At 48.9% G+C, this 23,336-nt stretch overlaps 1 protein-coding gene across 4 annotated transcripts; it reads left to right on the forward strand.

The window, feature by feature from the left end:
• Nucleotides 1-6,022: 6,022 nt before the first annotated feature.
• On the forward strand, nt 6,023-10,295 carry LOC140897663 (urotensin-2 receptor-like). Of its 4 annotated transcripts, none has more exons than XM_073310563.1 (3): nt 6,023-6,079; nt 6,491-6,777; nt 8,573-10,295. In XM_073310563.1, exon 3 carries the CDS (start codon nt 8,749-8,751, stop codon nt 9,892-9,894), a length of 1,146 nt encoding a protein of 381 aa, XP_073166664.1. In that variant the 5' UTR covers nt 6,023-6,079; nt 6,491-6,777; nt 8,573-8,748; the 3' UTR covers nt 9,895-10,295. The 4 variants fall into 4 exon arrangements, with proteins under 4 accessions (XP_073166664.1, XP_073166661.1, XP_073166663.1 ...); XM_073310560.1 differs by lacking the exon at nt 6,023-6,079 and adding an exon at nt 6,174-6,231; XM_073310562.1 differs by lacking the exon at nt 6,023-6,079 and adding an exon at nt 6,174-6,231 and having other exon boundaries at nt 8,578-10,295.
• The last annotated feature ends 13,041 nt before the right edge of the window (nt 10,296-23,336 follow it).

Here is a 23,336-nt window from a genome sequence, read left to right on the forward strand (position 1 = left end):
ACAAATGGATATAAACTGGCCACTAGGAAATTTAGATTAGAAATTAGACGAAGGTTTCTAACCATCAGAGGAGTGAAGTTTTGGAATAGCCTTCCGAGGGAAGTAGTGGGGGCAAAAGATCTATCTTGCTTTAAGATTAAACTCGATAAGTTTATGGAGGAGATGGTATGATGGGATAACATGGTTTTGGTAATTAAATATTCATGGTAAATAGGCCCAATGGCCTGTGATGGGTTTTTAGATGGGGTAAGATCCAAGTTACCCGGGAAAGAATTTTCTGTAGTATCTGGCTGATGAATCTTGCCCATATGCTCAGGGTTTAGCTGATCGCCATATTTGGGGTCGGGAAGGAATTTTCCTCCAGGGCAGATTGGAAGGCCCTGGAGGTTTTTCGCCTTCCTCTGTAGCATGGGGCACGGGTCACTTGCTGGAGGATTCTCTGCTCCTTGAGGTCTTCAAACTACAATTTGAGGACTTCAATAGCACAGATATAGGTGTGAGGTCTTTTTTAGGAGTGGTGGGTGAAATTCTGTGGCCTGCATTGTGCAGGAGGTCAGACTAGATGATCATAATGGTCCCTTCTGACCTAAATATCTATGAATCTATGAATCTATGAAATCCTGAGAGGATGAGCATTTTATCTACAGTTCTAAAGGAAGGGTCAAGTTTGCTAGCCCACTGCTAGACGATGGCAAGTCATGTTGAGTGTCGAGTCGGTTCATCATGGTTAAACCCTCCCAGGACCAGGGTTTCATCAGTTAGCGCACAAGCACACAGCACTTGCCCTTGTCTGACTGCAAAGACATAGCCAGCGTCATGGCAGCTAACACAATATTCAAACACAAAGGTTTGTAGTAAAGACAAGGACCCAGATTTGTAAAGGTATTTAGGTATTGCTGCACTCAACACTGCAATGTCTATGCCTCATTTTCAAAACGGATTGAGGCACTAAGGAGCCAAAAATACCATTGGCATGACTCCCCCTGGTGTTAACAAAAGTCAAACAAACGAAAACCATTGCCCAGCTCCAACCCCTGTCCTCCTCTAGAGCCGACCTGGAACAAAAATGTTTCTGTCTGAAGTGTTCCTGGGATACTTTCCCGTATTTATTTTGCATTTTACCTGCCTCTGCACAGGCTGCTCCCTGCAGTGCTAAAGAAGCACTTTACTAAGTCTTACGAAAAAAATAAGACAAAATGTATACACCTGGCCGGGCCTGGCAGGGTGCTCAATGTCACAGGAAAATCAGTTATCACAACTTTTGTAGCCAGACATGGACGTGGCACAGCAGGGTTTGGGGAGTGTTACAGCCCAGGTCTGTAGCCCCAAGAAGTTTGGATAGTTCAGGTAAGCTTTGAAATAGCAATCACATTGAAGGGTGTGTCTCTCTTGTGCCACTGTGGAGAACAGATCCCCCTTGCCTTGTGTGCTGTAGAATCATTATGGTTATTTTTATTACTTATTCATTATTTGCGTGGTGGTAAAATCAAAAAGCCTCAATCAGGATCAGGGATCTCATAGTGCTAGGTACTATACAAGCACATAGATTGTGAACTCTTCAGGCCAGGGACTGCGTCTAACTCCTCATTAAGGAGATGACGTTCCCTGCTGCAAATAACAATGCTTGGGACCAGAGCTGGGCGAAATTTTTCAGCCAAAAATGTTTTTTTCAATGAAAAATGCAGATTTGGATTGACCAAAACATTTTGCAATATTGACAAATTGTTTTGGTCACACACGTTGTTTCCACACAAATTTTTCCATTTCTGGCGGGGGGGTCGAAACAACATTTTGTTTCCAAATTTCCTCTGCTTTTATTTTAAAGTGTTTAAGAACGCCCACAATCAAAATGAAACATCTGGGGCTGAACAAAACATCTTGTTTGACCTGAAATTACTTTTAATAAATCTTTTCAATTCCCCGAAAAGTCAAAAAAAGATAGTGGTTTTGGGCTCACCCAAAACTGCCCCCTAAATTTTTCAAAACTGACAGCAAACCAAAAAAAGCCAGTAGCCCCGCTCTACTTAGGACTCCTGTCTAAAGTTCTCAGAGCACTTTACAAATATGAATGAATGCTGATTCTTCCAATCTCCATTTGACAGAGGATAAAAGTGAGGCTAACTGAACAAGCCAAAGTCAAAGAGCAAATCAGCATACAACCAGGAATAGAAACCTGAGCTTGACACTCACGCCACATCTCTTGCCAAACCTCTCTCAAGGCTTCTCGGCAATGGCTGCCACAAGATGCTTTTGTCTGATGAGTATGTGTGGCCCCGGTTAACTCTAATGGAAGTGCCATGTGCACAGACAATGGAATTACATGACAAATGCATTTGTTTTTAAAGCTGCTTTAGGTGCTGCACAGGGTAACAGGCCATGAGTGGAAAGCCAACCATCAACTGCTTTCATAACTATGGAGAGAGCAGGATTACAAAGGACTCTGCGAAACATTCACTGACCAGAGCAATGTCTCAGTGGAGACGGCCCTTTCGTTTACGGTCACAAGGGAAAGGGCTCTGAGTTTGCGAGTCAAAGTGTTTCCATCTGGAGAATGGCCCACACTATTCTAAAAAAAATAATCCATGCCCTTTCAGTGCTGCTACGATAGAAGCCTTCTGTTTACACAGAACAGGATCAGTGCAGGTAGCTGTACACAGTCAATGAAACCTCCACCTCCGGGCCCGAGGAGACAGTTCAAGCCCCGTCTGAACCTTGACCTCTCTCCTGAGGAAGCCCTCTCATTTCTGGAGTAGAGACACCTATCTGTTGGAAACTATACTGAGATCATCGTGTTCATGTCACGCAAGCCACCAATAAATGATACCTTTGAGACAGGCTAGATTAGAATCACCAACCTAGTGATGAAGGATTTAGCCAGCGCAGCCCAGCCACCCAGTCCCCTGAGCCACCCAGTTCCAATTTACATTTCAAAAGATGTTTTTAATATTGTTTATTTATTAATAACCTTTTCACTGAAGGCAAATTTTTAATTATTGCGTTAGTGTGAAAGGGACTGGTTCTCCTCTCACTCACACATTACATTGGTACAAAACCCTGTTTCATTGAATTAGTGGGGTTACTCTTGCTTTACGTTTACGCTTACAAGAGGCCCAAGCACATGGATTGGCAGAAAATTCTTCCTACCAAATAATAACCCGCAGGATGCTGCCAAAATCTTTCCAGTTATAATTCTTTTAAAGCCGTTTTTGCTAGTGATCAGCAGGAAATAACAGGGCAGTTGACAACTGAGGAAAGGACATTAACAAGAAGGAAGGGAAGATGATGATATATTTACAGTCTGCCAAAATGCTCAACATTAGTCACAGCAGCTGAACTGCAATTGAGAACAACAAACCAGATCCAGAATAGCAGCAGACTTACCTGTGAGATGTGCGTGTGGGGGGAAACCAGCAATGGTTTTGAGATTGACTGTCTGTTCTTTCGCCAGTGGAAGGAGAAGGGCAGTTTGGTAAACAAAATCAGCTGTTTTCAATCTTAATAAGAGATGGGACCTAGATGCAAAATTCAGATCTGGATCAATGAGCCCTAAACTTCAGGGTGTTTGGATGGGGGGGTTTTGATGCTGGGCCCATCTCTAATAATGATGTTGACTTTGAGCTTGGCTTTGCTGCAGAGTTAACTTGAATTATCGCTCTAGTGTTGCCTTGCTCCTAACTTGAGTCCCATCCACATACATGTAACCTTTAAGATAAGTGTAGTGGCGTAGCAGGAGCTCTGTCACCTCCTGAGCTCTGCTGTGGCCTGCCTCAGTTTCCCCTTCAATGAAGAAACAACTAAGTCTCTTGAGCAGCCTGGTCAAGGAGAAACCCAGCAGAGTTTCTCCCTTTACTAAAGCCGTCTGAAAGGAGCACTTATACACTGGTTTAAAAGGTTCTTATTTCCGAGCCCAGATAAAACTTATGAGTCCCAAAACAAGCCAGCAGCAGCTTCTTTCACTGCAAGGCCTCATACTTCTCTGTGGAGAGCTCTGCAGTCTTTTCCCTGCTTGCTCAGGGTCTCTCCCTGGCAACCCTGCCTGGACAGCTTTTGCCTAGGTCAGACTCCCTAGGAGATCCCCTCCTTGGGAGCTTCCTTTCTCCTCAGGGGCTTTCTTCAACTGACCTCTCCCAAATCTTTTATTAGGACCAAGTTCTCCTTAATGAATTGCCTTCCAGCTACTTAGGCAGTTAACCACCCCATGTGGAGCTGGGGTGACCCTTACCATTCAGCTGAACCTGTCATAGGTAGGCTGGGCACTTGACTCCCCTTTCAACTGGAGGTGGCTGGCCCACAGAGGGTAAAAGGCTCAAGTTAGCACAGTTCATCAGCTGCCAACAAGCCAGCTCTGTGCAGTGGGAGTGTTATTGCATGGCTTGGCCATTCTCCCTGGAACCAGGCTAACTGGAGAGGCGTTAATTCACCTAGAGACAGCATGAGTTAGCACTGCAGTGAAGACACCTTGGCAAATCCCAGCAGGCAGGAATATTAAAAATGGAGAATGAAGAAGAAATGATTCCAAAGAAGGAATTAAATCAGGCCACTGACTCTTGGCTAGTAATGGAGAGATAAGAGGGAGCATAAACGCACAAGACATGGAAATTTGGAATGGGCTGGATGGACCACAGCACTGCCATGTGCTGGCAGCTCAGATAAAAGACAGCAGAGTGATCTGTGCTTGGAGGTATCATCTACCTCAGAAGTTCTCAACCAGAGGTCTGCGTACCCCTCAGGGTACACAGAGGTCTTCCAGGGGGTCCATCAACTCTTCTAGATATTTGCCTAGTTTTACAACGGGCTACATAAAAAGCACCAGCCAAGTCAGTACTAACTAAAATTCCATACAGGCAATGGCTTGTTTATACCACTCTAAATACTATACACTGAAATGTAAGTACTGCACAATATTTATATTGCAATTTATTTATTTTATAATGATATGGTAAAATGAGAAAGTCAGCAATTTTTCATTAAAAGTGTGCTGGGACACATTTGTATGTTTATGTCTGATTTTGTAAGCAAGTCCTTTTTAAGTGAGCTGAAACTGGGGGTACACAAATCAGACTCCTGAAAGGGGTACAGTAGTCTGAGAGCCACTGATCTACCTGCTGCTGCCATTGGAATGCAACCCAGCAAAGTAAACTATGGGCCTGATTGGCGTCTCCCCAGGCAATGATATAAATAATCGCCAAAGCCAAGGGGCCCACGTCTCCTTTCACTCATGCTGGTGTAAATCAGGAACAACTTCATTGAAGTCAATGGAGCTCCGGGTCGTAATGCCAGGGTAAATGACATAGGGTTTAGGCCCAGGATTTGCAAACCACCCTCCCAATATTCAGCTGCTAAAAAAATTCCTGCTGACCCTTTAGCCTTGTGATTTCTCAATCCCAGCCCCTTTCGGAATGGTGTTTTCCAGCTGCTCTCTGTTTTTATTTCCCTTCTGTAATACTGATGAAAGGGAATCAGTTTAACCTATGCTGCTTGGACAACTGTTTGCTATTGTGGGGCTAAAAAAGAAGGTATTGTGCGTGATACCCCGACAGATGCAGGATCGTCTGGCAATAAATTCTCCAGTGGATAAACTCAGACTCCTCTTTGCAGCTGATATCAGCATCGAGGAGCACACAGTTTCCTGGGCCAGGCAAACCTCCCTATGGGAATTTAGCCCTTTCTCAGCCAATGCTTGGAGATCTGCATCAGTTTGGGCAGGCTAAATAGGGGCTTAGAGGTTTTGAATATAACTAGTGCTGGGGGTTAAGTCTCACAGCTGGCCAGTCAGGTGGGGAGACAGCCAAACCAGTCTCAAGTACCAAAATGCCACTGCTTTAAACAAGATCTCAGCTAGCTGCAGTCAGAGCTACCCGATGCCGAACGTCATGGAGCAACATAAATAGCAGGCAAAGGGGGCACAAATTTCAAACACACGTGGCGAGGTAGCTTCTGAGCACAGAGGTCTCTCGCCGTCTGCCCAGGCTTGTCCTTGCTTTTGGAAAGTTCTGGCTCCCAGATCCCCTTTTTTAAAAACAAACAAACCATTTTATTTTTTCCCTAAGAAACTTCAGCAGCTGGATTTAAAAGCCAGGTTTGAGCATGAAGCTTCGTTCCTCTTGTAGATAAATGGAACGTGCCGGGGCTACCGAAGCAGTGCTGGGGGAACAGGCTGGACCAGCTGGGAAGCCTGTGACTGCTGAGAGATGCTCTGAACTGCTGCTTGGAGGGAACCAGTGTGTGTGTGTGTGTATGGGGGCAAATAGGGGTGTGTATGGGGAGGTAGGGGGGTGTGTGTATGGGGGGGTGTATGAGTGTGTGTTTGTGTGTGTATGGGGGTGTATAGAGGTGTATGAGTGGGGGGGTGTACAGGGGTGTATGAGGGTGAATGGGGATGGGTATATGGGGGTGTATGGGGGTGCCTGTGTGTAGGGTAGGTGCATGGGGGGTGGGGTGATGCCAGCTACTACTACTACCTGCTTTAAAACGCTCATGATTTCCCCAGGTTGCTGAATTTTGCGACTCCCAGCCTGGGGAGCCGCCCAGCCTGGGGGCTCTGTGTGATCAGGTGAAGCCTTGGAAGTAGCATTGTCAGGGGCTGAGCGAACACGGCGCTTGGAGCCGGCGGAGCGGAGGACGGGAGGTGCCGGGCTCTCCCCGCAAACCTGCCCTTTGATCCAAGCGCTGCGCTCCTCTTCAGGCGCCGAGAAGGAAAACAAGTGGGGCTGCAGGGATCCGAGCGCCGGGCCCTTGGAACAGACCCCACCGCCCCGCCCCGCCCCGCCGCTCCAGGTAGGTCTGGGCTGCCCGAGCAGGTGCGCTCCTAACTCGGGTTCCAAGCGCAGTGAAGACAGGGCGACTCCGCCTTCAGCTCGAGCTCGAGCTCCAGCCAGGGCGTGAAGCGGAGCCGCTCCACCCGAGCGGGGAGCACTCCGGGCTTCCCCCAGCGGAGCCAAGCCCGCCGGGGCGGCTCGCTGGAGCTGGCGTTGCGCTCCAATGGGGCGCGCTGGGGACCCGGGGGGCGGCGCTGTCTCTGTCGTGCGGCTCGCTCTCCCGGACGGCCCGGCAGCGGAGCGAAGGGAGGGTTAAGGGAGGGGAGGGGAGCTGGCAGGGGCTGTGCAGTTCTGCTGGGCTCTGGAGCATCTGACGGGCTGGTTTGACTGGACCACAGCAGACCTGGCCAGGCTGGGTGGAGAACGGGCCCCGCTGGGCTCTGATTCCGCCTCCCCCCCCTGTACCCCTGCCCCAAGGACTGTGCCGGGGGAGGGGGTGGGGGTCTCTAGGCACCAGACTGCCCCTGTATATGGACCCTCTGCACAAGCCTCATGGGCACTGCCATACCCTGGGGGAGCAGTGGTGTCTGGGTGGGCCAGGTGGAGGAGTGGGCACGCCATGGGGTGCGGGTGCATATCCTCCACCCTCGGGCTCTATGGCAGCTGTCGTGTTGTTCCCACCCTGCCTGCAGCCATAGCCAGGGAAGGGCCCCTGGCACTGTGTGTCCATTGCCAGGGAGCTAGTGGGAGGAAGGGCAAGAACCAGAGCTGCTGTGGAAGCACTGACCCTCTCAGGGATCTGCCCCGGTTGGGGGTTGACCCCATTGCCTCTCTCATGATCAGGCCTGAGGGGACAATGTGGAGGGAAATCTCAGCTGGGGGCAGCCTGGCATGGATTAGGTACTCCAGAGCCTTCTCCTGTGGGTTTTTGCAGGGGAAGGGGCAGCCTGGGCTTAAGTGAGTAAAAATATATAATGCAAACACAGAGTGCATGTGGAGGTCTTCATGGAGAGCACCAGGTCCAAAGGGTTTGGAAATTCAGGCACTGTAGAAAGTGTGTCTACATACAAAGAGAGAGAAAGAGAGTATGCAGATTTATTCTCACTGAGTCAAAATACATAACAATTGTATATACACTCACAGTAGAACTCACTTTTAGTGAATTCACCAATAACATGGCTTTATATGCAAGTAGAGTATAAGTTCTGATTTTTTTTTCAGTTAACTACCATGTGCAAATTGCAATCTGTGTTATAGTAAGAACCTCAGAGAAAAGTTGTTCTGTGAAGAGCATGACCTCTCTGTGTAAGGCTGCTGGGTAGAACTCAGTCTGTGTGTATCACACACACACACACAAAATACAGAGAGATTTGGATGCAGGATGTTAATTGAATGCTCGTTATCCCTCTTCACGATGTCTTAGCCTCCTTCATATTAAGAAGTTTAGAAATTGCCAGAGCAGACTGGTTTCATAATGGTGATGGCTGTTAAACCTCAGAAAGCCTTTCTTTTTCAACATCAAATTGAAGCCTGTCTAGTCTTGTGGTAGTGGTTATAAAACCCTTTCGTGATCTGCATGTCCTCCTATGCTTCCCTCTGACTAGCAACCTGGAAAATGGCCCTATAGTGAGGGGTAGGGTCCTCCACAGCCTGATCTTGCAAAAAAATCACGTGTATCTTTGCACACTGCAGAACATCTGCAGCCTGCACAAGCGGTGCAAAAATGTGCCTCAGAGAGGGGTGGCTACCGCATAATATTCTCTGCTGCTTTGCCAAACATCTAACTCACTGTTTTTCTGATACATTTTGCCTAGTGTAGAAACTGGGATCCATTCTGCAGATCATTGTCAGGGAGTCCTTTCTCCATCCGATGAAAACCTGCTAAGAAATGATCCTGCTCCTCGTACCTGTTCAACTCCCCCAGCTTGAAAGAACTGACCTGGGAACACCCAAGCTATGAGAAGAGCAGCTGAGTTAGCTGTTCAAGAGGATGTCTGTAAATGAAGAGCTAGAGAACAGGTTTTCAGCAACCACCCTGATGGCCACGGAGGCAAGTGAAGGGAGCCCATTCAAAATCAGCCCCAACCTTTCCTACAATGCCACCCAGGACAGTGCTCCAGCCGCCAGTTCAATGGAGGACATGATAGCCACTTGCACCATCGGGACTATCCTCTCCATTATGTGTGTGATCGGTGTGTCGGGCAATGTCTACACCCTGGTGGTGATGTGCCATTACCTGAGATACTCTGCCTCTATGTACATTTACATCATTAACCTTGCCTTGGCAGATCTGCTCTACCTGTTCACCATCCCTTTCATCGTTGGAACATACTTCATCCAGGAATGGTACTTTGGAGATGTGGGCTGCCGCATCTTGTTCAGTCTGGATTTCCTCACCATGCACGCCAGCATCTTCACCCTGACGGTCATGAGTACAGAGCGCTACTTCGCAGTGCTGAAGCCCCTGGACACGGTGAAGAGGTCCAAAAGCTACCGGAAAGCCATTGCCGTCGTCATCTGGGTGGTGTCTCTGCTGCTCACGCTCCCCATGCTCATCATGATCCAGCTGGTGCAAAGAGACAGCAAAAGCATCTGCATGCCCACCTGGAGCAAGCTGTCCTACAAAATCTATCTGACCATCCTCTTCTGTACCAGCATTGTGGGCCCAGGGGTGATCATTGGATACCTTTACATTAGACTAGCCAGGACCTACTGGGTGTCCCAAACAGCCTCTTTCAAACAGACCAAGCGGTTGCCTAACCAAAAAGTGCTGTATCTAATTTTCACGATAGTGCTGGTCTTCTGGGCTTGCTTCTTGCCCTTCTGGATCTGGCAGCTTCTCTTCCAATATTACGAATCCTTTCCGTTGTCCCCCAAGGCCATGAGGAACATTAACTATCTGACAACCTGCCTGACCTACAGCAACAGCTGCATCAACCCTTTCCTCTACACCCTGCTGACCAAAAACTACAAGGAATACTTGAGGAACAGACAACGCTCTTTCCATAGCAGCAGCGGGTACTTCCAGAGGAGGAATCGATTTCAGAGGATTTCTGGGAGATCCCTTTCCACGAGCAGTCAGCATTGCACAGAGACCTATGTGCTCACTCATGTTCCCGTGGGAAACAGTGCTTGAAAGTAAAATACATCTCCAAGAAAAAAAAAAATCAATATTGACTTCAGTGTTGCATTGCTTGAAAGTGCAACATTGTAAAGGCAAAGTCTCAGCAGATTCATAATGTGTTAACGCTGAGTCCAGAGATTGTGCCATAGCAATCTGCACTCATTTGTTTCCAGTGCCATGGATTTTGCTGCTCACCCAAAGCCTTTTGCTTTTTTCATTTTTTTATGGTGTATTTCTCTCCCATCTGTAATGAGAGCCTGTAATATTGACACTTTTTTTTTATGATTACAGCTGTCCCACATTTTAAAATTAAGTTATTGAAATATTGGCTTAGATGGTTTTATTTGTTGTTTGTTTTTAAACAGTAATGCTAGACTAGTCGTGGCTGGTTGTATAAGAAGTGAAAGCAGCACAATTAAAGAAAAAGCAGCTTGTGTTTCTGACGTATGTGTTAATCCAGTTTGAATTTTGTAGGGAGGTTACCGGGAGGTTTGAGAGAAGCGTGGCTGGTTCTGGACTAACTCACCCTGGTTTTACAGTGGTAATAATCCACTGTGCCTGATTCTCCCTCATTCTAGTTACTGTAATGGTTACTGGTAGTAGCAACCTACTGGTGTACATGGGAAGAGAATCAGGCCCCAAGCATGGGTATTACCCCAGCCTTGGTCAGAAAACACACAAATGAGGATCCTCAGATTCCTCCTGTGCTGGAGGAAATGGAAAACTTTTCACTCACGCTCCTGGGTGACCTTTCCTTCCCCTCCCCCAGGAATTCTCCCTCCATACACAAGTGAGAATCAATGGCAGCTGATCCCATTAGCAACAGGACAGACAGGCATCGTCAACGTTTAGTAACACCCCTCAAACCAAGCACTCATCTCGAAGAGTGATATTTTGAGCTTTCTCCAGTGGCGCCTAAGACCAGCTCCCCTTAGATGCTCACAGAACCAACACAGGAGTCCTCCTATCGCTTTGACCCCTGGCTCCCATTCCCTGTGATAACGCTATGCCATGCAAAAGGAATTGCAGCCAAAGGACAGAATTAGAAGCAAATTAAGGCATGGGGCCAAACTCTGAGATGATGTGAGCGAGGAACATTCCCCTGGTGGATGAACTGCACTCACTTATCCGAAGTAGCTGGTAACCTTCTATTCCTGTACAGAGCATTTTCACTGTGATTGGGGATAAGGGAAGCTGTATCTATAACACTTCCTGTGCATTTTTAAAAAGAATTCTCTGAATGATCTAGCAACCCCCCAGCTGAGGTCTCAAAGCACGTTACCAAGGAGGGGAAACATTCTCGTCTCCGTGTTATGCACAAGGAAGCTGAGGCACAGCGTTTCATTGACTTGCCGTCACACAACAAGTCAGCTGCCGAAACAGGAATGTACCCACATCTTCTGAGTCCCTGTCCCCTGCTCTAGCCACTAGTCACACTGATGCAGTGAGCCGTAACTCACAAAAGCTTATGCTCAAATAAATTTGTTAGTCTCTAAGGCGCCACAAGTCCTCCTTTTCTTTTTGCGGATATAGACTAACACGGCTGCTACTCTGAAAACTGTTCCTACAGATGCAGATGCTCTTCAAGGCACAACAATTAGTGCTCTTCATAACTCGCTCTTTCCTGATTTCATATAGTGAAAGCACATAATAATAATCCCTGGATTTTACACAGACCCTTTAATCTGTAGCTCTCAAGGCACTAGACAAAAGAGGTCAATATCATTATCCCTATTTTACGTATGGGGAAACTGAGGCACGGGGCAGTGCAGTGGCTTGCTCAAGGGGAGCACTTTATTCTGACATCTACACAGTGCTCGCTCATTTTACTTGTGTCTTTATCGAGGGTCAAGTTTTAAAACATGGCCTCGAGTTTGGAGGTCCTCCCATTTCCAGGTGCACCTCTTGAAGGCAAAAAGAGGCTCAGCCACTCAGCACCTCTGTCAGGCTCCAGGGCCCAGATTTTCAAGAGAGTGTAGCTTCCATTTAAACACCTCCATAAAATGGCCAGGGTTTCCAAAGGGCTCAGCTCCCAGCAGCTTTCATTGTCCCAAATGGGAGCTACCGGGTCCTGAGCACACTTGAAAACCAAGCCTCTCGTTCAGACACCTCAGTAGGAGCAGTTGGGCGCTGAGCTCTTTTGAAAATCTGGTCCAAGCAGAGGTGAAAGTAAGCCGGTCCAGTCCAGTCCGGCGTCCCGGGAAGAGTCAGTACACAGCCATCGGCAGCCAGGAGCCCTGGGGCTCCAGCAGTGATTTAAAGGGCCCAGGGCTCCCGGCCGCAGCTATCGGTACTGTGCCAGCAGCCAGAGCACTCGGCCCTTTAAATCGCTGTCATAGCCCTGGGGTATCAGTAGCAGCAGCAGGGAGCCCCGGGCCCTTTAAATTGCCACCGGAGCCCTGGGATAATGGTAGTGGCGGCTGGGAGCCCTGAGCCCTTGAAATTGCTGCCGGATCACTGGGGTAGCGGTGGTGGCCAGGAGCCCCAGGGCGCCAGCGACGATTTAAAGGGCCGGAGCTCCAGGGCCCTTTAAATCACCACCAGGCCACACTGAAGGGCTGGCTGGGGGAGTCTGGCCCCAGCCCTGCCCCTTCCACCCAAGGCCCCGCCCCTTCTGGTTGAGCCCCCCCACACACACACACCTTGCTCAGGACCCCCGCCGCCCTGCATACTGGTCAGTCCGTTAAGTTACTTTCACCCCTGGGCCCAAGGCGTCCAACACTGGACATTGAAAATTAGAGGCCTTTTTGGAAAACTGGGCCTATCAGGCCTCTGCAGCCCAGAGGGGGGATGCTGGAGAGTGGTTATGAAAAGAAACAGGATCAGATCCTCACCTGACAAAAATTAGCATAACCCCATTGCCCTCAATGGGGTTGTTCTAAGAATCAGGCCCAGTGAAATCAAAATGCCTCCAAAATATCCCATCCTGCATAAAATACCGAAGGCCTAAAACATCCAACACACCAGCCCTACATTCAACAAAATCTGTGCACCACTGAACGCTTGGCTGACGCAAAAGCCCTGCTATGTAACGTGAAGCTAGCCAGCCTGCGGCTTAGACGGGCAGTCTGCGGGGAGCAGGAAGTGCTAAGTTCTCCTGATTTATGCTGTGTCTCCTGGCTGTATTCCGAACTGAGGCCTCATTGCATTCTTCCCCACAGTGCTCCTAGGGGACAGGACAAGATGTGCTGTGCTTGGATGACATGTGAAGGGCAGCAGCCCCTCTGTTTTCTATTTCTAACCAAGCTGGGGTCCCAGTGGGAGGGTCACAGTTCAAGCAATATGGACACAAAGTCACAAGAATACCAGACTCCTGCAGGCAAGTGAACGATCACTGGTGGCATTTGAAATCCAAGACACTTCAATGCCCAATGATGGCACATTTCATCTGAACCTTTAACCTTCCTGTGCACTCGATCAAGGGGTCTGTTTTACTACTTGACACATTCACATCTATAGCAGCTGCATGGGGGTATCGAGGGGAGATTACTCTGTGTCTACAAAACAAATGTAAGCCTCTGACCAGCCTGGTTAGCCCCATATAGCAGGTCCTTTAGGTTTGCACCATCCAGGAATCGCTTGTGGCATCAGTTGCACTTCAGTGTAGTAAAATGGATGCCCAGGCTTTGCTCAAAGCCAGCAGGCAGTAACTGGAGAGAGCCTGCAAGTGCAAAGGACAACCCTAGCACCCGAGCAGTTTATTACTGTCTGCGAAGTACAAAGAAGGAGCTGCCTTCTTGTAGACGGACATAAACTACTTGGTTAGTGATATCTGTAAAATCATTATTGTGCCCTTCTGGCAGGAATCTATGACTATTCAAATACTTAATGGCTCAGTTCTGGCCTCATATTTGCATGCACGGATCACACTCACTAGAAATCAATGGGAACTCTGTGGGGGGATGTCCCAGAATTTGTCCGCACAGCTGTATCCTACTTGATCTGAGTTCCCATTCCATTGGATCAGACCAGGAGCCCTTTCATCTTCCTGAAGTCTTACATTTTCACCTATTCTGCTGAGGGTTTCTGCCCTGTGGTGGGGATTGCAGTGACTAGCACTGCAGGCCAGTTGGGGGCCTTCATGGGTGCAGAACTGCACCATGCCAGGAGCGTTCCCAGGAGGCACTGGGGCTCAGAGACATCCCTCTTAGGCAAACTCCCTTCCTGCAGGGGGGAAGGATGGGCAGTAATTTGCTGGTAGTTTATATATATACACACACACACCCCAGTGTGGCTGTGCTGGTTGACACACTGTGGAGGTGGATCCAAGTGGCCTGGGACACCCTGGATTGAGTCCCTGATTCAGGGCAGAGACTTGAACCGGGACCTGCCCCATGGCAAGTGAGTGCCCTAGCCACTGGGTTGTTGGCTGTTCTGGGTCTCGCTCTTGTTTTGATCAGAAATTCCACCTTGGACCTGAGCTATATTTCCCATGAAAAATGTTTCATCAAAAAATTCCTGCTCAGCTCCAACCAGGACACCACTATGCTAGCCACTGTGTGTACACAAACCAAGAAGACAGTCCCTGCCTGTAGTAGGGTGAGACTCACTGGTGCGGCACCTCCTGCTGGTCATCCAGAGAATTACCTTTTCTCCAGCACTGGAGCGCCCCTGTAAGCTGGTGTCTGACCTGCCACTGGCCCTGTGTCCCTCCTGGACTCCAGTGCCTTTTTCCCTGGGGTTCTGCCCCAGCAGGACCCCCACTCTAGGTCTCCCCTCCCAGGGGAACCCCCACCCTCTAAACCCACCTTGCCCCAGTGGTTACTGCCCATCATCATCTAGCCCCCACTCACTGGGGCAGACGGCAGTGTAATGGCCACTCATGATTGGCAAGGGGTTAGGACCTGCTGCCTTTGCCTATCCTCAGGCTGCCCCTCTGCAGCCCCAGTGCCTCTGTAGGCCTTCACCAAGGCCTGCAGCCTGGGTGTTTATCAGGCTAGAGCTCCCCAGCTCCCTTTGCCCTTCCACTGCACTGCCACCCTGTTCCCAGGCAGCTAGCCCTTCGCACTGCAGGGCTAGAGTGGGACTCCTCAACTTCTGGCTCACAGCCCTCTTATAAGGGCCAGCTGGGCCCTAATTGAGCTGGCCACAGCTGTGGCTGCTTCCCCACAGCTTCCCCCAGCTGTTCTCACTCCATTTCCCAGCCGCAGCCCTCTCTAAGGCTGCTTTTAACCCCCGTTCTGCAGGAGTGGGGCAACTGCCCCGCTACACTGCCCCAGGGAGCTCGCCTTCTACAAGAACCCATCCATCAGGCATGCCAGTTTGTGACAAACAAACTAGAAATGAAACCAGCCAGTTTGCTTGCCCCCAGAAATCAGCGTGTAGAGCCTTTCCGGCTATGAAGGTGAGCTGAACTGTGAATGCACAAAGGTGTGTGTTATTTATCAAACACATACCTGTATATATGGCACGAAGTGCCCTGTGTGCTCTGGACACGCTGACTATAAGATGGAGCATAACTCTCTGGCAGCTAGAAGAAAAGGAGTACTTGTGGCACCTTAGAGACTAACCAATTTATTTGAGCATGAGCTTTCGTGAGCTACAGCTCAGTGATTTGTTGGCAGGAGGAGATGTGCGCTGGCTGTTATATCTGTCAGGGCGAGCCGTAGTGTACACTAGGATGTGCTGGGTACCATGAGTCAATAGACAATCAGTGCGTGGGGCCAAACTCTCCTCTTGATCACACCACTGAGATCTCCTCCACTTTAGCCACCACTGAAGTGCTGTCACGAGGAGAATCTGGCTGCCTGACTCCACGGGCCTTTGACAGCAGCTGTGAATCTAAGCCAGGCCCCTTTCATTTCGGTCCTTAAATATGGACACTGCACCTCTGACCCTTCATCTTTTATAATAGTGTGTGCCCTTCGATGTATGTAATGGTTAAGGCCCTTACTGGAGCCCAGGAGGGCACTGACATCTTTCTTCTGAAACAGCTGGGACTGGCCAGGAGACCAGACTTCAGGGGCCATTCATTTCTCCAGCCATTCCTACAAGGAGCTAGAAACTGTTTTGCCACAGCTGCCTTTCGTTCTCCAGGCTGGTGACTTGGAACATGGGAAAACCCAAACCAGCTCCCAGCGGGAACCCCAAACTTTCAGCTGTCTCACTTCACTCCCCACGGGAATTAAGAGGGTGGGAATCCTTCCGAAGCTCATTGCTAAAAACACTTGGCTCTTGCTCCTAGTAGAGAATTTGGACAAAAATAATCAACATTTATAGTTTTGTTGCCTTTGTTAAAGCCAGCTGTTCATGGAGTGGCTGGATTAGGAACGGGGCTTTACAGAGCCTTTCATCTCTAGATCACTAGTTCAGTACCAGGCTGGGTCAGTTGTGCTACTATCTAGATGCTGATGGGTGGCCTGCATTAAACAAATTTGTGATCTCAGTCCATTTTGGAAGGGGGAGGGGTACATGTCACAAAACAACCCGCACTATTTCATTTGCCCCTTGCTGGCAGTCTCCGTGCAGCGGCCAAGGTCTGAAGGGGCCTTGGATACTCAGCTCTTACCCTGGGAGAGCCGTCTGGAGAAGCTCACTCCTCCTGATGTGTTGTCCCTGTTCCACAGACACAGAGTTCAATATTCAAGTTGCAGGGCTGTCAGGCTGGGACTTGTCACCACCATTAAACCTGCAGCTGTATATAAATACACACCAGCTGTGACTGTGAACTCTAGGCTTGAGGCTGCCTCACTACATTAGTGCACACATCTGTCTGGGCTCCTTTTTATATTCTTCAGAAATACAGGGCCAAACCTTGAGGCCCTCGCTCTGGTTTTCGTCATTCAGTCCAAACACCTCCTGGTCTGGGTAAGAGCTAATAAATAACTTCAAGACCCATGTCCCCTGGTAAATAAAATCTTATTGGCCATCTCTCTCTGGGATCAATGCAGCCCCAGAATTAATTAACCAGAAGTGCAATCTCTTTACAGTTCTCAAGCAATATATTTCGAGTGAAGTGCTTCGGAAAGACAGGGGTCAGATCCTCTGTTGTATTAGATCAGCTTTGCCTTAAAGCCACCTTGGCATATACACATCCCTTACAAAGATATGCCAAGTGCTGCTCCAACCACAGCTGAGATCTGGCCCCACCTATTTGTGTCACTTTATGCCACCTATTTCACACCTATGTTGTGTGAGACACTGGAGATGCTGCCAATGCCAATCATTACTGCCCCTCCAAATTCAATCTTGCATGTGCCAATCTCTGAGAGGTCTTATGCAAAAATATAGCATCCAGGTTTTACAACGTGGTTGCCAGTTAAAACAGAGGCTGAATTAATCCCTGCAAGGATTTTCCCATGGATTTGGAAGGGATGGGGTCCATAAAGTGACCATCTCCTCCCTCTGTCCACTTCTCACCCAATTGTGCCCAGCCTCTCAAACCCTTACCCCTTTGACCACAGGTGTGGGAGCTTGCATAGGTTCAGAAGGAGGGGGTAGGATGTCGCTTAGGCAAACTCTTCCCTCCACTCTCAACTGAAATTGGGACATTTCCCCTCTGTGTTAATAAAGGGAAGGGGTGGTCTGCCCAGTTCCATGGCCATGGTGAATTCATTTTTACACACACCCCTTGATCGCACGTCCCCTAAAAATGTTATGGGCCATTGAAGTATATGGGAAGATTCCCACTGGGATCAGGCTCCATCAGTGCACATGGTATGATCCAAACCCATTCTGCAGCAGCCACCCCAAGTAATTTGGTCAGATGCTGGGGAAACTCCATGGGGCCAAAAGCAGACGGAACCCTCCCAAGCGCTTGGAGCAGGAGCAGGGCCATTACAGCTTAAGGGGGAAGACCAGAAGAGCCATACAGCGAAGAACTCTCCAGGTGCTGTCCATCGACTCGACAAGCTAGGGAGTGAGTCACAGCTCGCGTACACGGTCTCATATGAGCTGGCATGATCAAAATAGTAATAGAGCTGCAGTAGTGTAGTCAGTAGTAGCACAAGCTGGCCACCCTGAATACGCAACCAAAGGGTTCAAAAGGGTTTGCACTCCTGGAACCTAGCCCGGGGCTCTCACTGCCCGGGATACCACAGCGACACTGCTGTTTTTAGCACACTAGCTCACCTGAGACCTACCGCAGGTAAGTGTACACGAACGGGGAATCAACCACAGCTCGTGGTGCAGATGCAGCCAAAGACTCGAAACATGCAGCCCCCCAGAGCTGTGAGTGGAGACCCCATTCAGGCTCCTCCAGTGCTGCCCCCACTCTGTACAGCAGAATCACAGCAGATCCACTGTATAAGTCCCCCCTCCCCCTCCACACACACACACACCCACCCTCGGTCTGTGATGCAGGGACAGGTTTGCTCCAGGCTGAATGTGCAAATGTAGAGATTAAACTGAAACCCCTCCCTGTGCTCTCCCACTGGAGTTCCACTTCGCTGGGTAAAAACAAAATATCCATTTGAAATTCATATTTTCTCCTTTGTTTTGCATGGTTAAAACTGCAAACGCTACAGCCTGTAGCGAAGTGTCACTCTCAGCGTCACAACGGAGAATGAAAAGAGTAGGCCATGCTAACCATTTATTTTAAATGACAGTTTGATTTTATTTTGGTTTGCTTACAACAAAGCATCACATAAGAGCATCTCTGACTGTAAGGAGCTTTACTGTAACAGCTGGGAAATAATTAGTCAACACATCACTGAATTAGATCAAGTTTATGTCTCAGAATAGACTCTTACTGCTCAACTCAGTCATTCCAACCATTTTTCATTCAGAAGGTGGGTTGTTTGTCCTGGGAAATCATGGTTTTGCCAGGACAAAAAAAATTGCCAACATCCCCAATTTAGTTTTAAAAAGGAAAAAGCCATGGCAGACAGAACTTTAATTGCTATTAGATTTAGTGTCTGTTAGCTAAGTGGTAAGTAGCTGCCATTAATAGTTTAAAAGTGTCTCTAAAGATCACAAAATCCCAAGTTAACAACCACATATGTAAAAGTCAAAGGAAGAGCCTTGCTCAGTAACGAGTGCAGACAACCATTGATATTTTATTTACAAAGCTGAGAAGTCCAAGGTTTTGTCATAGAAATTCTGGCAGTGACAAACACATACCCTGGTTCGCCAGTAAAAACTGTTGGAGAACAAGTGTTTATGTAACCTTCAGAGAGAGAGAGAGAGAGAATGTATTGGCATCAGGGGCCAGTTCTGGATGACAGCCTGCAGACACCTGAGACCTGATTTTTCAGGTTTGTGAAATACTAAAGTTGACTTGAGTTGAGCACCCAAAAATGGAGGGACCCCTTCTGAAAATGTGAGCCTAATGTTGGCACTTGACTGGGAATATGGGTTAAGTGCTTTGAGACCCAAGGGTGAGAGCACAGTATTTAACTACAAATTAGCATTTCCCCTCTTAAACCTTGGGCCCACTCTTCAAGAAGAAACCTCAAGGCAGCTCCCTCTTCTGTAGCCTACTGGCAGAGCCAATCCCCATTCCTTGAGAGCTGAAGGCAGCATCTATCCCTTTCATGCCATGTGCATGTTCCTTTGCCAGAACCGGTGCTTGTTTCGATTCCCAAAGGCTGATTTCGCTCCATGCATGAAACTGACAAAAGGCAGATGGGCAGAGGGTTGGCTGTGCTGAATGGTTTCCACATAAGCAAGGGTGCACTCAGCCTCCATTTTTCTGGGGTTTGTTTATCCCAAAAAAGCAGAGAGATGCATCCACCCAGACTCGCGCTGATCACTGTGTCTGCCTACTTCATGGCTTCCTGCTCGAAAGAGCCTAAAACATTAACTATCAGCACTTTTCAAATAGAATTGTTGCATGCAAAATGTCTGCAAGGGTCTGAGAGTAACTGGTATGCTGGGATACCCTTGGACTTGAGTCTCAGTTCTGTTTCCAGAGTATGGCTTGGAGAAAATTCAGTGCCCAGGACAACGCAGCTGAAGGTAGCAATGCAAAGCACTCTTAGAATTGGAACAGCTGGAACATCATACTTCAGTATTTTCACTCAGCAACCATCTTTCTGAGGGCTGCAGCTGTGCGACAGGGCAGCGCACTAGCATTTGACTTTGGAGATGGTGCGTTTGAGACTTTTGAATTACACCGGGGTGAGAGAAGAAATGCCACTGAAGACAAGAGCGAAAAATAGCCTTGGAGATCTCATCCTAATTCCTGCATATTGGAAACCCTCCAGTTAATTGGCACCACTGCTAGACTCAGCCAGGGGGGATGGAACTAGGGGGCTAGTGCCCCCACAATGGAAATATTGGAGTGCAGATCTATGTTTCCATTACCCTCAATGTTTTCTGCCCCTACAATATCTCACAGAGGTGAGAGAGGGACTCAGCTACGTTCCACGCTCTGCATGCATGCAGTGGGGTGAGGAACAGAGACAAGAGTGGGACCTGAAGGAGGGGCTGGATGCAGAGAGACCCCCCATGGTTCAAAAAAATCAGGCCAGCCACCAGGGGGCAGGTAGGACTCCCTGCCCCAGCCTGGTCCCACTTTCCAGGCACTGCGGGTCCCAGTGGAGACACCCAGCCCAGGGGAGGGGCAGGAGCATGCATGACAGCCACTGGGGGAACAGGTGATATGGGACAGGACAGGACAATGGCACTTGGGTGGGAAGCAGGGGTGTCAGAGCACAGGAAGCCTGCTCCCAGGGAGGTTACAGGCTACCAGTCATTGAGGAACTGTCATAGGAACAGCAGTAGGAACTACCAGGACTCCCTTCCTGCACCCCTCTCTCTGTCAGTAGCTCCCCTTGCTCCCTCTGCTATCCCCTTTCCCCACTCTGCAGGGAAGCTTCCCCCTCCCCTGCACTGTGCATGAAGTAACCCATGACTGGAACAACAGGGGGGTTATTCATGGCTGAAATGTGTGGGCCCAGGTCTGGAAAAACAGGTCATTATTATTGAGGGACATTGGCCAAGCTGTCTGGGGAGTCCAGAATTCAAGGCATAGTACAGTACATGATCAAGGGGCATTAGCAGATCCAAATGTGTTTAAATTTGCATAGTGCCTGCTTATGCCAGGACTCAGACAAATGCTATGAGTCCCTTACTCTCATTAGCACTACATTCACCGAGAAAACCAAGAAAAAAAGAGAAAATGGTCTATTGGCCAAATTCTCTGCTGGCTCAGATTAGTGCATCTCCACTGGAGTCAATGCAACGGTACCAAATTTATACCAGAAGAGAACATGAGCTTATATTTCTACTAAATGCCCCAATTTCCACTGTTCTATACTTTCTACAATAGAAAGGATCGTTGGAATACAAATATCCCTTGCAGTGATAACAGTCATCTAGGGGAGTGATAGAACAAACCATTCACTGTGAACTGCTGCATTAATATGTGAGGTCTGGCCATAAGTCACACATATACTGAGGTACCTTTGTACCAGAGTCCAAAGAGCTCAGCAAGATGACAAGCCAAGTGACATTACAGCAGACAGTCCTTGTAGTATCAGAAATCTGTCAGCTCTAACTTCGAGTTTCCTCTCTCTGCTGGGAGCTTCTATCGCAATTTATGATTCCAAAGGAACCTGAGCTGTTAAATTCTCCCAGGCCTTGCTCTTACTTCCTGGATTGTCATTGCAACAGCATGGTGCACCTGCCTTCATGAAGAACATAAGCAGGGCTGGATTTACCCCTTTCACACCCGTAGGCACAGCCTCTTCAGTGCACTCCCTGCCTACAGCTGACCTTTGTGTTTTCCATAAAAAATTAATTGAAAAGAAATATAAACACAGCCTCCACAGGAAAGCATGAGACCCTCTGCCAGGCATGGCACTCCCAGCCCGAGCCGGGGCGCAGCCCACTGGCCCCTGGTGAGGCGCAATGTGGGGGGGACGGGACTGTACCTCTCCCCATAGCAAGTGGTCTCCTGATGTCTTCTCTCCCACAGCCCGGCATGGCAGCCACGCTCCAGCTGTTCCCGTGCAAGTGAATGGGGTTCCGGCCATGCTCCTCCCTCTCCCTCCCCGACATGGGGCGGAGGCAGTGGGGCAGCGAAGACTGGGAAGGGGCTGAGAAGCTCCCAGCACCTTCAGAAGCCGCCCCGCCCAGCCACGGCTCACAGCGCCCCCAGGAGGGCTGACTTGGACACTCACCCTGCTCCAGCCCCACACACTGGGCAGCCACCAACCCGTGGAGGGAGCCCAGCCACCCGCAGAGGAGCTGTATGTAGTAACTTTTTAACTTTTAGTCGCCCCTAGAATGCCAGTGCCCTTAGACACCTGCCTACTGTGCTGAATTGGAAATACATCCCTGAGCATAACTATGCCCCTTGTTTTGCTGGCGGACCAGGGATAGTAAGAGCATGTTCCCATTTAATAAGCATTAGTTTGGCTTGTATTCAGTAGCTTGATTACAACTTAATTTGGCTGCTCCCAGCTCTTTAAAAAGAAATTGTGTTTTTATAGCTGCCTGGGGCTTGATTCATGTTCAGCCATAAAATTCTTGCTGGGCTCGAAATTTATGTCTAGGGGGAAAAAATCTGTCCTTAGAACACTTCTTGTGTCTGAATGTGAGCACTGAGGGCTAAGCCTGCAGGCCTACAGTCAGTGCCTGCTTTCAAGCTACAGAACGAGCTGAGCTTTCATCTGCACTGCGCCAGATAACCAAATGGACCTGGAAACCCAGATAATCTCTGAGGGAAAACATCAGCTTCATAACTCACTGACTTCAGACATCGCACCTTCCTAGGCATCTGATCTCTGGGCCAGGCAGGATGACGTGAACTTCACAACTGATTCACACTGCGTTTTTCAAAGGAATAAAAAATAAAGCCCCAGTCCTGCCATGAGCTCTGTGTGGGTGGATCCCTGAACCCATGAGGTGCCCCGCTGGTGCAGGGATTCACCTCCATAGACCTCACTGTGGGAGCAGGGCCTAAGGCTCCTTGGCTAGACCATGGAATTGCTGCAAGCCCAGAGCAAGGGGCACTGCAAATTGCACTGCCCCAGGATCTGGCCAGGGAGAGTCACATTTTGGTGCCTGGTTTCCCCTTGTTCCAGGAGAGTTAAGCAGCACCAGCTCTTCGCCTGACACAGTTCACTTCTCCATAGGTGCTGGCTCGCCTGTGTTGCCTTGCACCGTGGTCTTGGGCAAGTCACAGCACCTCTCTGAAAGCCTTTGTATGCTGCTTATTTAGACGGTAATCTCTTCAGAGAAGGGCTGTCTCACTATATGTCTGTACAGCACCTAGCTCAATGGGGCCTCGATCTCTAGCTGCTACAACAACATGGGACCCTCTTGACTGAGGGGTTCAGCACAGGAATTTTTATACTCAGCCCTTGGGCCAGGTCACTTACAGTCCCATGTCCTCACATCAGGTCTCCAGCCCATGACTCACAGCCCCACGGTCCTTACACCCTTACTTCTCATGGTTTTCCAAGTCCCTATCCCCTTATATCAGGGAGCTTCACATCTCCTTCCCCACTGGCGAGTAGAGGAACCCAGTGTGATGGGTTGGGTCACAGGAACTCCCTCAAGACTGT

This window comes from Lepidochelys kempii, chromosome 14, assembly GCF_965140265.1.
Source record: "Lepidochelys kempii isolate rLepKem1 chromosome 14, rLepKem1.hap2, whole genome shotgun sequence".
In the NCBI taxonomy this organism is placed as follows: Eukaryota; Metazoa; Chordata; order Testudines; family Cheloniidae; genus Lepidochelys; species Lepidochelys kempii.